Raw genomic sequence first — 14,048 nt, forward strand, 5'->3', positions numbered from 1 at the left:
ATAAGGCGAGAGGCTGAGTAGACGGCATGACCAGCCTGCGACTGGACCCTTTTCGAATACGGGTGGGGCTAGTTGTTAGCGGCCCAACCGGCGCCCAGATGCCATCATCTTGTCATCCTGGGCAGCAAGCCTTTTTACAACACCGCTTCTTAGCCTGCACTTATCAAGGCAATACAAAGAGCCTCACTTGCCTACCGCCAGGGTCATGTCGCGCGTCATCTCGCACATGGCACAAGCAATCTCTCGGCATCGGTACTGATCCTCACGGTCACGACTAAGGTCCAGGCACACCGGCTCACAGATCGCCTGTAACGTCTAGCGTATACATGCACTCTTCAATCGGGCCTTACCAAAAGCCTGATTTGGCGCACTTTAACCGTCAAGATACCTCCTGGAGTTTTTCTGCCCCCAAAAGCAATTTGCACGGCGGCTTCCAAGCATTGCTCCAAGACACGAAATGATCTCTCAGCGTGCCACCCAATCGGAAAGGCCAGACCTTGATACTAGTAAGATCAAAGAATGGCGCTCTATAGTGACACTGATTGTCTTTGTTTTGACAAGTAAGTAGGATGTGTGTACTGACGTCGCAAACTCAACTAATCCTCAACGCCTATAGACATCAATGTTCTGTTTCCTTTCCACGTTCCCATCTATCTCCCACGGATAATATGGACCCCGTTCCTCAAGATCGTGAGTGCGTTGCGCATCATACCACCACCACAACATCCGACTAGAGTCCGGAATGGCAAGCCTGGATCTTTTGTTCGATTCGACTTTCCAATGAACTTCATTACAGCTCCACTGGTAGCAGACCTCTTTCTGCTTGCTATCCTTGCTATTGGTGCGAAGGAAGTAAAAGGCGGCACTCTTGGCGATCAGGGTATCGTGCCGTACGATATCATGCTCTTCTTTCTCTCTCTTGCTTATATCGCCATCTCGGTCGACGCCTCCGGTCTCATCAGATGGCTGGCTTTCAAAGTGCTGCAGAAGGGAGGAAAAGTCGGTCACCGACTTTTCTTCTATCTGTATGCCTTCTTCTTCCTTCTCACAGCTTTCATTGGAAACGACCCGGTTATCCTATCTGGTACTGCCTTCCTGTCCTATATGACGCGCGTATCAAGCAACATCAAGCACCCAAGAGCTTGGATCTTCACGCAGTTCTCTTGTGCAAATATCGCATCGGCAATACTGGTGTCTTCCAACCCTACCAACCTTGTCCTGGCTGGCGCATTTGAGATCACGTTCATCAAGTACACGGCAAACATCATCGTTCCGGTTCTTGTTACAGGAGTCGTGTTGTATCCTTTCTTGCTATACATCATCTTCCATGATGAGTCTCTTATCCCTGCATCCATCAAGATGGAGGATCTTCCGGATGAGCTCAAGGTAAGCGACCAAAAAAAGGTGTGCTACATACGCTGACAAAATGCTCCTCAACAGAACAAGAAGCCAGTCAATCCCAACATTCCTTTCGCTAAAAGCGGGCCAGAAGAGAGCGACGGTGATCCAAACAGTAGTGACGACGAACAAGAGAAGAAGATGTCCCTCGAGGAAGTTCTGAATCCCTTCTTGGATAAGAAAGGCGCGATTTTCGGAGCAGCAATCATGGCAGCTACCCTTATTACCGTCTTAGCGATCAATGCTGCCTCTCAAGGCACGCACGAACGCCCGGTGTTCTGGGTCACGCTACCCGCCGCATTCGTCATGCTCATTTTCGATCTCACGATGGGGTGGCTTAGTAGAGCAGAGACGCGGAAGATCGCTCACGAGGGCCGACGAAGAGCAGAGACCACACTCGCCGAAAGGGAGATAAGGAGGAAGTCTATCACACAGGAGGAAGCGGACGCAATCACCCCCGAATCGGATCAGCAAACGAACCAGGACTCTGATGAAAAGTCTCATACCTTGGCTGAGGCTTCCAGTCACATTTTGAGCGGGAGAACACACGAAATGATAAAGCTTGAACCCGTGTCACAGGAAGAAAAGAAGTTGGAGCCAAGCAAGAAGCCAATACCAACTACTCTAGCGTCGCTCGTCGCAGACACATATAGATGGGCACAGGAGACGTTCCCGACTACCATGACCGTTTTTCACCATCTTCCCTTGGCGCTGGTCCCTTTCGCATTCTGTATGTTCGTACTGGTCCAGGCTCTGGTCACTAAGGGCTGGGTTCCAGTTTTCGCACACGGGTGGGATCACTGGGTTGAGAAGACCGGCACAGTTGGTGCAATCGGCGGTATGGGCTTTGTCTCAGTCATATTGTGCAATGTGAGTTCTCGGTACTGTTGCAGAATGCCAATAGCTAACGTTTGAGTAGTTCGCTGGTACCAACATTGGCACCACAATCCTCATCTCTAGGGTAATCCAGGCATGGCAAGAGATTCACCGTCTGAATGGCAATCCGATCTCCGACCGAACCTTTTGGGGCACGATTTACAGCATGGCAATTGGCGTCAATTACGGCGCGTTCAGTCTGGCCTTCAGTGCATCGCTAGCAGGCATGCTTTGGCGCGACATCCTGGGCAGAAAACACATCCATGTCGGCGGTTTGGAATTTGCACGCGTCAACCTGCCTATCATTGCGATTACCATGCTCGTCGGTCTGGTTGTCCTCGTCGGCGAGATCTACATCATGAGGACCGACGCCCCTTACGATGCCCAATGAGCCCAAAAAAGGCGAAGTGGGCCAGTGTACATATGTGGTAAATACGATAAAATTCAAACAGTTTATATCCGAGAACGAGAGCAATTTTCTTCTTCCGACTTGCTGAGTTGCGATCGCCATGTTCGATAGTCTAGAATTCTGGAGTCTAGATCAGGCCCACTTTATCCGCCGATCTTCAGCGAATCGCCTCCATCTCTGGTCTGCCTGAGCATCAATACCTCACTCTACTGCAATCGACTATTACAAAGCTACCACATCTCCGATAGTGCGGCGCGCGCGCGCCACGGAAGCTTTCAGAGAATGTCAAGATACTCAATCGATGTGGAAAACATGCCTTGTCCTACTACCTTCATCATCATCTCACCGTACATCATGCCGTCTACATACGAATCCCCGATTAGCTTGTAGCCGCCCTGGTCAAGCGGCCGCAATACCACTGGCACCTTGCAACCCAGGAGTACGACGACTTTGTCTCCGGGCTCTATTGTGGAAGAACCGATTCCAAGATATCCTCCGCTTGTAGTGAATACGAACCGTTCGAAACAGGCTTGGCCAGCGCTATGCTCAAGAGCTGTCCAATGAGGGTTGAATGATGCAGATGTAGAGTGGTCGTATTGTTCAGTTGCCGGACCAGTCTCGACAAGATGCTGTAAATCCACCCCGTCAAATTTCAACCCGCGCATGCTGCGCCAGGCTCGTTCAAAGCCTGAAGCACGTGCGTAGAAGGATGCACGCCTTCGTTCCCAAGCCAAGCTCCAATATGTTCTTTACAAGAGTGCCTTGTCAGGTGTGCAAGAAAGTCCATCGCCAGGTCGTTACCTTTCGCAGCTGGTCCCAGCCATGCCAAAACATTGGTAGCATTTGAGAGGATGTTTCGCATGCGCACTACTTGGATGTTTCGTTCAGCCGTGTTGGACTGGTCTATACGTAGTGCGTATACCCAAAGGCATTGTGAAACCTCGAGACGAACAGAACGCAGTGCCATCGCCAGGTTATGGCAGAGGGATGTCTCGTGGCCATCGACGTCCACCAATTCATAGAGGTCGCCATTGCTATGATCATCACCGTCCGACCTGGATGTCCAGGTATACGATATTGCTGCGTAAGGGACCTGCGGAATGCACAACTTCGTGTGGAACATCCGAAATCTGAGGGGTGCTGACAATGACGTCGCAGGTAGAAGTGTTAATAGGCGGATTTCATCCTCTGCGAAAGGCCTGAACACCAGCTGCGAGGACGTGATGGCTGCTGAGTATGCAATATGCTATATGGAAAGTGGAAAAGAGCGTCACTGCTGAGAGTACAGCACTGAGAAACTGGGTTTTGAGGGCTACATATCATACGTGACTTCGCGAACGTGACACCTGCGCAACTTCACAGAGCTGCTTCCTCTTTCGTGACACCTGCACCAGCAATCGCGGTCAGCGTGTCACTAGCGCGAACCTTTGTTCGCGCTACTCCACACCCATTGTCCCAATGCTTTATACGCAGCCACATTGAGTAACTTGTCGTCTACGCCCAAGCAACAACGATGGGGGACGCGGCCTCGCTCAGCGACAACAAGTCCACGCTCGAGACCGCTGAGGCGGACCTTGACAGGTCAGTGACGAGAATCCTGAGACAACTCCTGACTCATGCTCACATCTTGTAGGTCTCCCGCAGAAGAAATCTTCCGACGCAAGCTTGATCCATTGAAAGAAAAAGTTGCGAAGCTGAGGACTAGGCGAACAGACGTGGGCAGCGAATGTGACCAGCTCAGCCGCTTCATCGCTAAGAAGCTATGTCGTACCTTCGCCGACAAGTTTTACGTCACCCTACCGCGCGAGCTCCGCGAGATGGTCTACGACTACGTCTGGGATTGGGCCATGCTCGGCCTCACCTTCGGCGACGTGACTCTGTATGGAAACAGTTCGGACAATTCACATGAGTTTCCTCCATCCTCACAGGACAGCCATCAGCATCGGAAGGGGACCAAAGCCGTGCCTTGGGCCATACCTTGCACGCAAGATACCTGTCGTTGCTTCGATTGGTGGGAACTTCCATGCAAAATCTCACCGACCTAGTGTATCGAGATCACTTCCACCTGGGTGTCAAGCCTCTCGATCACGTCCGGCACCTTGAAATTCCCTTACGTCAGGACGTTCTCATCGGACGAGGTGAGCAGACAAGACACAAACTACAGAGTATGGAAGGCCTGGAAATTTTTCAGCACCATCTTGAAGTGCTCTTGGAATTGCGCGTCAAGAAGGGTTTTCAGCTGACAATCCTGCTCACATGGCAATCCTTCTACATCTACTGTATGCCAGCTCTAGAGCGATCACGAGCAGTAGTCAACAAGTTGCTCATGGAAGATGCGAAAGTAAGTGTACTTGCTTGGGACACTCAAGGGTTCAAAAAATATGACGTCTCAGACTACTACACGCTCTCATCGGTCGACTGGCAGAAAAAATAGATTTGGAAGGTGAGGAAAGACCATCGCCGTAAAGGCTACGTCTCAAGCCATGATGATCTTGGGACGTTCCCTAGTGGCCTCTCATTCTACGAAGACTTGACCGATGATGCAGAAAAAGCTGCAGAACGAGAAGAGTGGGAGAACGACCAGGATAAGGTGGTTTTGGAACCTCTGGTGGGCTTAGAGGGTCCAACCAAGAGCGTTCCCATGTCCTACGTCCCCAGCATCCCTGCACACATGGGTCCCAACTCACCTCACTAAACACATGAACTGGAACGGTGGAGGATATCCCAGTGCCACTTTTCCGGCTTATAACTCTGATACAGAGGACATTCTCTGATATCCTCGCGAATATTCTACATCAGAGCCTCGGACACGTCTACGCCGACGGCCGTACTCAGGAAGCCTGAGCATGAACTCCAATATCTCTATGTTAGAAAAGACAAGAGGCCGCGTGATGGCGCTCCAAGGATTAGCGGCAATGGTGTTCAAGGTCATATAACACTCGGTGGCTATGACTTGCTTCAATAGTCCCGTAATATACACGGAAAATACTTGCACGGCATCTTCGTCCCTCATGCAAACAGTGACGCAACTTCTCGTGCAACTCTAGTGACTATGAAAGGTAGTAGTACGACAAACTTGAGTTGACAGTGACAGCGTCATAAGATCCCGAGATGGGTCAAGAAAATACTAGTGCTCTTGGGTATCAATCGATCGATGAGACAAAACCATTATTGAACTGGACGTTCGAAAAGAATCACTTCAGCTTAAACATAGATCGAGCCGACGATCCGAGCTACCCATCCCTATCATACACACACAAAACACCTCTCCTGCAATACGTCGTGCAACCTCCCAAACACACCCCCATGCCATTCTTTGAAATCCTCCCATTCCTCCTTTGGCATGCACTTCGCCAACATGTTCAACCACCCACCCACAATTAAATCCGCATAGTTCGCCTTTTCGCCCTCCAAAAAGGGCCCTCCCTCATTTACCACAAAGAAGTCTGCTAGTGACTTCAGCGCCGCCTTGAACGCCACCTTGAGCTGTTCCCTAGCCTCGCCCTGAATACTTACACTATCCCAAGACTCCAAATGCGCTCGCTTACACATTTGCGCCTTTACGGCCTCTGCAGTCTCAGGATTAAACGGCATGTACTGCGAGACAAGGATGACATGCGCAGAAAACGTCGCATCAACATGCGTGTTGAACTTTGCATACGCCTCATTCTTCGCACCCTCGTTTAGCGTCAGAGGCGCAAAGAACATGGTATCTTTATTCGGGCTCTCATAATCCAGTCCTGTGCCCTTGGAGTCCTTTGGAAAGAGACAGCCGCCAGAATCTGGGAACGTGTCTTCGAGGTAATTTGCAATGTCGAAACTGTCCCCAATGATCTTGTTGGAGGAGGGGTCTTGCAGCATGGGTAGGGTGTTGTAGTCTGAGCCATCGTCCAACTTGCGTGTGGCTGGACAATTGAGCCCCTTGCGGACGGTGGTGATGTCTAATAAGTCGACCCATGTTGTTTTAAAGGGAACTTTCTTGAAACTGAGGGCTAGACGCGCTTTGGAGGGATTGGGTGCGTAAGAGCGAGGTTGTATTGGTGAGGAGATGTCGTAGAAGACGAGGGGCTTTGAGTCTGTCATTTTGAAGGCGACAGTAGTGAGTGAATCCGTAATGTTGGCTTGTTCTGAAAACGAGCGAGCGGAACAATGAGTGTGAACTTGAACGTCGTGATAATTGCAGCAGCGAAATCATCGTGGCTGATGTACATTTATGTATGTAAGATATCAAGAGCTTGGCGCGTTGAGGGGCGAGGCTGAGATTTGGGACTGGTAGCGACTTGGGGTTGCGCTTGCTGCTGCGTTTTGCCAAATCAGTCTAGAGGTGTATGAGCCATTCTGACGCATATTGCTTTTTGCAGCCAGCCAGTAGTCGTGGCATCGAGTTGATGGAAGATAAACATGGCCCCCTGTGGAAACGACGTGACTACTAGTGGAGAATTTATTCGCAAACCCGCAACCTCAGATTATTTGGGTTGTGTTGGTAGCTCTTAACGTGTGCAGAGAGTAGAGCGCACGGGCCAGACGCTAGTGGTCAGTGGGGAAGGAAGGATGTCGCTATTACTCGGACACCTCACGCGTCAAACCTCTTCTTCGCAAGGCTTCACGCGTCTGTATTCGACGGGTTTTACGTTTCAGTGAACAAATGTCCGTTCATGGTCGTTTGCACGGCGTGTAATGGAGGCTGTTTGCAAGGCAGACCAAATTCACGCGTGTAACGATGACTAACACAGCTATTGGACAGACTCGGCACCGGTCTCGTCCTAGTCTTGTCCTCGTCATAGGTCAACGGACTGCTCACACGCGCAATGAATCTCGCATTCCATACGGGTGCAATGCATCAAGCGAGGGTATATATGCCGGCGCCTTCTGACCAGCGGCATACTAGACGACCAAATGCATAATGGCAGCTACACAGCGCGTAGATGCTCTCGACTTCCTGGACGTCGCGCACGATGACGAGCTTCCGGGCTACGGCGAGGCTGAGACGGCTCCAGCCTACGATGACGGCGCATACGACGGGCCCCTTGTTACCTACCATCTTCGCCAGTATGACCGCAAGATACAGATGCTCGCTGCCTACAATGGGCCGCTCGCCTCTTCGTACAGAATCACAACGAACAGCTTCCGTGTCTTCTCGAAGAAGCCGGAGATGGAGGTGCTGCATACGTCGCAGGATATGCGCCAGCGCAATATAGCTGCCCTTTCGTATGACAACGACGGAGGGTTCCCCTGGCGGCCGCGCGCGCATTTTGACTATGCTTCGGAGGACGGGTTGCGTACAAAGTACAAGATGGAGTCGCTGAACTTTGAAGACTGGAGTCTCACGGTTGGAAACAAGACATACGTCTGGGTACTCGAGATGCGACCGATCGCATTGGGTGTGTACGAGAAAGGCTCTAGCAAGGTCATTGCGCGCTTTACGTTTTCAGACAAAGGTGTGTTGGCTCTTAGAGGCGCTGAGGTCGGTGAGATGACTGTGTTTCGCGATGGGCTGACACTGGCGCCGGGTGGGATTGACAAAGTCATCTGTGGCACCATGGTTGTCCTCACCTTCTTCAAAAGAATGGGCAGGAACTATACGAATCCGAAGATGGATGGGTTGGCGAGGGTAGGCTCTGTGACAGGAGGCACGCCGCTGCCGTCGTTGCATAGGGGCTCGACAGCAGGCTATTCAACCGTGGGCAACTGGGCAGGATAATATATGTAGTTGATGATTGGGTACAACGAAGACATATCGCGAGACGTGAAACATGCAAAAGTTCACATTGCTATGCTTATGCCACGTGTGGAAGGGCCGAGAAGGTAGCTAAAGACTAGAGGGTTGTCGATCCGGGGCATCGTCTACCAGGCGGGTGGTTTGGGTGTCATGAGACTGACTAGAAAGGCGACTTGACAGCGCACTACTCGAGACAGCGGCGCGGACCGTTTGAACGACTGTTAGCAAGCACCTAGCAGCCGTTGAGAAGTTGGTGTTGCACACGTCTTTCTTTTTTTTATTTTGGTCATGCAAGTGCATGCCAGTCTTGCCCCGGCGGCAAGACAGGACACAAGGCCGACTAGGGTGAAAGTCTGGATCGCAACGGATCCAGTTAATCTGCCGATCAAAAGAGCAAGTGGAGACGGGGCCCGTTCAAGACGACAAGGCCATCCCCGCTTGCCAAGTGGCCTGAACTCGTGTTTGCTGGTGGAGAGCGAGCCGGACAAGACGCACACAACACGCTTGGTGCTGCAGCGCAACAAAATGAGGACAGGTGTGGCTCGTCGGCATTGCGCGGTCAGATTGCACTCTCTTCTCGGCCAGGTAATTTGCTCAGTCCATGCCGCGGAATGCTGGCAAGGCGTGGCGAACCCAAGGCAGCGCGCGAGCCTAGAGCTGTCAGCCCATGTTCAGCGGTTGACGGCTCTAACCCAAAGGGAACTCATGCCAATCTCTCCCCGGGAGGTCCGCCCTCCATCCTTTTCCATCACAGTGGACGCGACGTGCGCTGAGTCTCTTGCTACTCATCCGCACCTTAGTCCGCCCGCCAGAGCACACCGGCTCGTCCTCTCTTTTCGCGCACGCAAGAATCGTACGGTACCTGCTGCCAAAAGCAAAATATACCCTGTAGAACCTAAAGCCGAACCTGTCTTGCTGCTTCGGGCGTAGTAGCCTCTGCCGTGCTTTCACTCCACCTCGCCTGCCCTCTGCGACTCGCACCCCAGATTGCATCGAGATCTGCCTCTGATCGTCCACAACACCCAAGCGAAAACTCCGTCGCCGCCGCCCACTGCGAGGAATGGGATACGCACATCCTACACACTCCACCGACAACTCCCGTCGTTCGCGTCTGTCACCTCGCCGGTACCGCTAGGATAGCTGACTGAGATCCGCCCCGACTGCGCTTTCTCTCGCTTTCTCCGGGCTGCGTTGCTCCCCTCAACAGCACGTCCGACGTGTAGCCTGCGACGCCTCGCAGGGTTATGGTCAAGATGCGGATTCCCATCCGTGAGCAGTTGGGATGTCTGGTTCTGCTGGCTTCCATGATAGGCCTGGCTGTGATAGCTGTCGCAACATGGGTACCTACCAACGCTGTATATTCGTCCGTACCAGTACTAACTCTGCCAGCTCACCAACCACAACTTCGTCTTGAATATACGGTAAATCTTGCCATTTCACACCACCGACGCGCCGTACTAATCCTCCGCTTAGGTCGACTCGTCTCACGCTGACAGCCTCTCTCAAAGCCGCCCAACTGTCGTCGAACCTGGCTCTCATGCAAATCCTCACTCAACAGGCTGCCAACCGTCTCTCTCCACAGTCTGCCCTCAACCGATACTACGGTGGAAATTTATCGGATGAAAACTGGTCCCGGGTCGAGGAGGACTATGATGCCATTTTCTCCGGTGACATGCGGACCCGTGTGGCTATCCAAGCCCAGATATACCCCTTCAACTCCTCCGAGCGCTCTATATTCAGTCGGACTGCATACAGCATGATGGACGTTGTGCTGCCCATACTCAAGCCCGACGGACAGAATGCAACACTAGGCGACACCGAGTACGGTTTCATCCCAGAGCTCTATCCCAAGTTCACTGTAGAGACCATACCATACAATGACACTGTCAACACGTACAAGGCACACTACGAAGGCAGAACTATCGACAACACCAGCTACCTCTTTTCCGGCCCATACCGCGTCAACGAAACACTCAGCCTAGTGTCAATTACCACTCCCATCATCAATAACACGTCCAACATTGATACTCTTGGATGGCTGACGGCTGTCTTGGATGCATCGCTCATCACCAATGTTGTCAACGCCATGGAGGGCCTCGACGAGAGCGGTCTTACCCTGCTTTTCGGCCCGAACAATGCCACCAATGCTTTCCCTGCCGAGTACCTGTACGATGCTGCAAACCCTAGCGCTCCCGAGGACGTACAGGTGCGCTATCTTGCCCCGCCAACGCAGCGATCAAAAGTGCAGAGGCATGGCCAATACGATACTGCTCTCGATCCACCGCCATTTTCCTGGACCAAGTATCCCGCCATACGCAAGGGCTTCACCAAGCCCACTGGTGCCACCAACAACGCTGGAAGCATCATCTCTACCAGCAATGAGGATGGCGACAATGTTGCCGTTGGATACGCTGTCATCAATAGTCCTATGGTCGACTGGATGGTTGTGGTAGAGCAAACCCATGATGAAGTCTGGGGACCCATCTACCACCTACGCAATGTCATCATCGCATGTGTGTTCGGCACATTGGGTGCCATGTTACTCCTCACGTTTCCTGTAGCACATTTCTCCAGCCAGCCGATCCGAAGACTCCGAGACGCGACCAAGAAAACCGTAGCGCCCCACATGTTTGAGGACGATGATTTCAGCTCGCAAAACGATGGTCCCAATGACAGTTCGGAAGACGGGGCTCTTGCCCGTAAAGAAGGCTTCTTTGGCCAGATCGTTCATTATCGGAGGAATGCAAAACTCAACCGTGCAGAGAAGAAGGAAGCAGCGAGGCGGAGGCAGTTCCGCATTCCAGGCAAGGTCAAGGACCGCAAGCACTTCATCCACGACGAACTCACCGACTTAACGACCACCTTCAACGAGATGACGGACGAGCTGATGATGCAGTACGAGAAACTGGAGGAGAGGGTAGCACAAAGAACGGCTGAGCTCGAACAGAGCAAGAAGGCGGCTGAAGCGGCCAACGAAAGCAAGACCTTGTTCATCGCAAACATCTCGCACGAGTTGAAGACGCCGCTGAACGGTATCTTGGGCATGTGCGCTGTGTGCATGTCGGAAGACGACCCAATCAAGTTAAGACGATCGTTAGGCATCATCTACAAGAGCGGAGACTTGCTACTCAACCTACTCACAGATCTCTTGACGTTCAGCAAAAACCAGGTTGGTCAGCAACTAAGTCTAGATGAGAAGGAATTCCGGTTACGCGATATCAGCTCGCAAGTCTTGGCCATTTTCGAAAAGCAGGCAAGAGAGGGCGGTATCAAGCTCGCCGTCGAATTCGAGGGACCATATGAGAATAATCTGGACGACAACGGACGACCCAACGAACTACGCGATCTCGGACCTTTCGGACTAGGCCGTCTCAAGGACATGGTCTTGTACGGTGATCAACATCGGATACTCCAAGTTGTTATCAACTTGGTATCGAACAGTCTCAAGTTCACTCCACAAGGCGGTTCTGTTACGCTTACCATCCGTTGCCCTGGAGAGGCCCACATGTCTGACAGTCGCAAAGCCTCCCTACAATCACGACAAAGCTCTACACGCAACTCAAAAACTCGCATGAGAGCCTCTGCGTCTGAGGTAGGATCTGTTTCGGTTGCCACACCACCAGACCACAACTACGGCACTGCCAATGTCATCAACGTCATGGGCAAAGGAGACGCGTTCGCCCGCTACATGGCACAAGAGCGAGCTGCGACACCACCGCCCGGAAGATGGTTGTCTTTCGAATTCGAGGTGGAAGATACTGGTCCAGGTATACCTGACAATCTACACTCCAAGATTTTCGAGCCTTTTGTTCAAGGTGATCTGGGGCTTAGCAAGAAGTTTGGAGGCACAGGCCTTGGTTTGAGTATCTGTTCGCAACTTGCTGGGTTGATGAAGGGTACAATTGGTCTCAAGAGTGAGGTCGGACACGGAAGTGTGTTTACCATGGTAATACCGTTGAAGCATCTCACCAGTCGGGCCGACAGTACAGCAAGCTCAAGAAACGTGAACCTGGAAACCGGGACACCGCGCCGGAGTCTGTCGATCGACGAGCCGCAGCGAGGCCGCTCACATGATGACGCGCTTTCGGCCCGCTCGATACAATCCGCTACAAGTGGTCCGATCGTCGCTGGGAACACCGTTGCTACTGCTCCACAAGGGCCGGTGGCATTCGACACCGACAATCAACCCCGTCTTGTTGGTCTCAGTCAGCCTTTCTTCGCTTCGAACGCGCCACTAGAATCGCCAAACTCGCAGGTCGCGGCTATGAAGCGGGTGGAAGCCGAAGCAACAAAACGAGGAGACAAAGTCAAGGTGCTCGTCGCTGAGGACAACAAGACTAATCAAGAGGTCGTACTGCGCATGTTGAAGCTGGAAGATGTGTACGATGTGACTGTCGCGAAGGACGGCCAGGAAGCACTCGACAAGGTCATGGAGAGTATGGAACGTCAAGCTCCATACAATCTCATCTTCATGGACGTCCAAATGCCCAACCTGGATGGTCTGCAATCAACGCGACTCATCCGACAGTCCGGCTTCTCAGCTCCCATCGTCGCTCTGACAGCGTACGCGGAGGAGAGCAATGTGAAGGTGTGTAACCCATGATCCCATTCCGACTACCCATATGCTAACATGTCACAGGAATGCCTCGACTCAGGCATGGACTTCTTCCTCTCGAAACCGATTCGCCGGCCCGCCCTCAAACACGTCCTCAAAACATACTGCCCCACGATTCCGGAAGAGGATTCGGATACAACGCCGCCTGGTTCCGCGAAACTGGGCCCCAAAACAAACGGTGCAGTGGTAGTCCCAGCTCCTGGAGCGAACACTACAGCACCTTTTACCATTGTATCTGGGACGAGCACAAGCGAGAATCGTCGTGCGGATGAATCGCCTGCTGTATCGCCTATGACTTCGCCGCCCGCTGCGTAGCGACAGTGACATCTGCCGTCTCCACAACGCTTTCTGGTCTTTCCCAACTCTGTCTACGAAGTTCCTTGTTAATGTCCTACGCACGATACCACCTAATCGCTACTTTTCTAATCCTGTCTTTTGATACAACGGTTTTCTGTTTCTACTTTTATTCCTGTTTTTGCAAAGCAGCAACTGTACATAGCAAGCATGGCGCTGGTGGGACATGGAAGTTCAGCTTCCCTTTTTTCTTTATCTCTTTTTGAATCACAAAACATTTGGGTGCGCGTTTTGGCGTCTTCTTCCTCTCGATCTTGAATCTAGGAGGCTTCGGTATCTGGGTCATCTTGGGGGGGAATGTTTTCTTGGTGTTGATGTTAGAGAAGATGGGATGTCTTCGGGGAATTTTCATCACTAAGCAACAAAATATCTAGGAAGGGACTGGGATGAATCAACTGATCTTGCAGTGCTGTCTTGGCTGCTGCGTACCACACAAGTTGTGTCTTTCTTCGTCTCTCTGCTGTGATCTACTCAACCCCGCCTCCCCTTCCCTCCCGAGGTTCTCCACCTCCACCAACCTAAAATAAAAAAAAGTCGAGCAAAAATCCAAATAAAAAAACATACAACAGCGGGGATTCGCTAGTGGTCACCCACCTAACTACTAATCCGCCGGTACACTGCTTGTATATGGCTGAGCGGACGGGAAGCCTAATTTTCAGTGTCCTATGGTCGTATGT

At 52.0% G+C, this 14,048-nt stretch overlaps 5 protein-coding genes across 5 annotated transcripts; 4 read left to right on the forward strand and 1 right to left on the reverse strand.

Annotated features, from left to right (window-relative positions):
- Positions 1-457: 457 nt before the first annotated feature.
- On the forward strand, positions 458-2,665 carry J4E82_006118 (uncharacterized protein; the record flags this gene model as incomplete). The annotated part of the gene is made up of 4 exons (XM_051732376.1): positions 458-560; positions 617-1,386; positions 1,441-2,268; positions 2,318-2,665. The coding sequence occupies 4 exons, from the start codon at positions 458-460 to the stop codon at positions 2,663-2,665; spliced, it is 2,049 nt and encodes a 682-aa protein (XP_051587951.1).
- Positions 2,666-4,196: 1,531 nt separating this feature from the next.
- J4E82_006119 (uncharacterized protein) lies at positions 4,197-5,378 on the forward strand (the record flags this gene model as incomplete). The annotated part of the gene is made up of 4 exons (XM_051732377.1): positions 4,197-4,264; positions 4,317-4,573; positions 4,612-5,024; positions 5,118-5,378. The coding sequence occupies 4 exons, from the start codon at positions 4,197-4,199 to the stop codon at positions 5,376-5,378; spliced, it is 999 nt and encodes a 332-aa protein (XP_051587952.1).
- A 551-nt stretch (positions 5,379-5,929) lies between these two features.
- Positions 5,930-6,766, reverse strand: J4E82_006120 (uncharacterized protein; the record flags this gene model as incomplete). The annotated part of the gene is made up of 1 exon (XM_051732378.1): positions 5,930-6,766. One exon carries the CDS (start codon positions 6,764-6,766, stop codon positions 5,930-5,932), a length of 837 nt encoding a protein of 278 aa, XP_051587953.1.
- An 820-nt stretch (positions 6,767-7,586) lies between these two features.
- On the forward strand, positions 7,587-8,384 carry J4E82_006121 (uncharacterized protein; the record flags this gene model as incomplete). Its single annotated transcript, XM_051732379.1, has 1 exon — positions 7,587-8,384. The coding sequence occupies one exon, from the start codon at positions 7,587-7,589 to the stop codon at positions 8,382-8,384; it is 798 nt and encodes a 265-aa protein (XP_051587954.1).
- A 1,262-nt stretch (positions 8,385-9,646) lies between these two features.
- On the forward strand, positions 9,647-13,332 carry J4E82_006122 (uncharacterized protein; the record flags this gene model as incomplete). The annotated part of the gene is made up of 4 exons (XM_051732380.1): positions 9,647-9,742; positions 9,792-9,823; positions 9,876-12,990; positions 13,042-13,332. 4 exons carry the CDS (start codon positions 9,647-9,649, stop codon positions 13,330-13,332), a joined length of 3,534 nt encoding a protein of 1,177 aa, XP_051587955.1.
- Between the last annotated feature and the right edge of the window lie 716 nt (positions 13,333-14,048).

This window comes from Alternaria postmessia (genome assembly GCF_024291825.1).
Source record: "Alternaria postmessia strain BMP 2775 chromosome Unknown scaffold_34, whole genome shotgun sequence".
Taxonomy (NCBI): domain Eukaryota; kingdom Fungi; phylum Ascomycota; class Dothideomycetes; order Pleosporales; family Pleosporaceae; genus Alternaria; species Alternaria postmessia.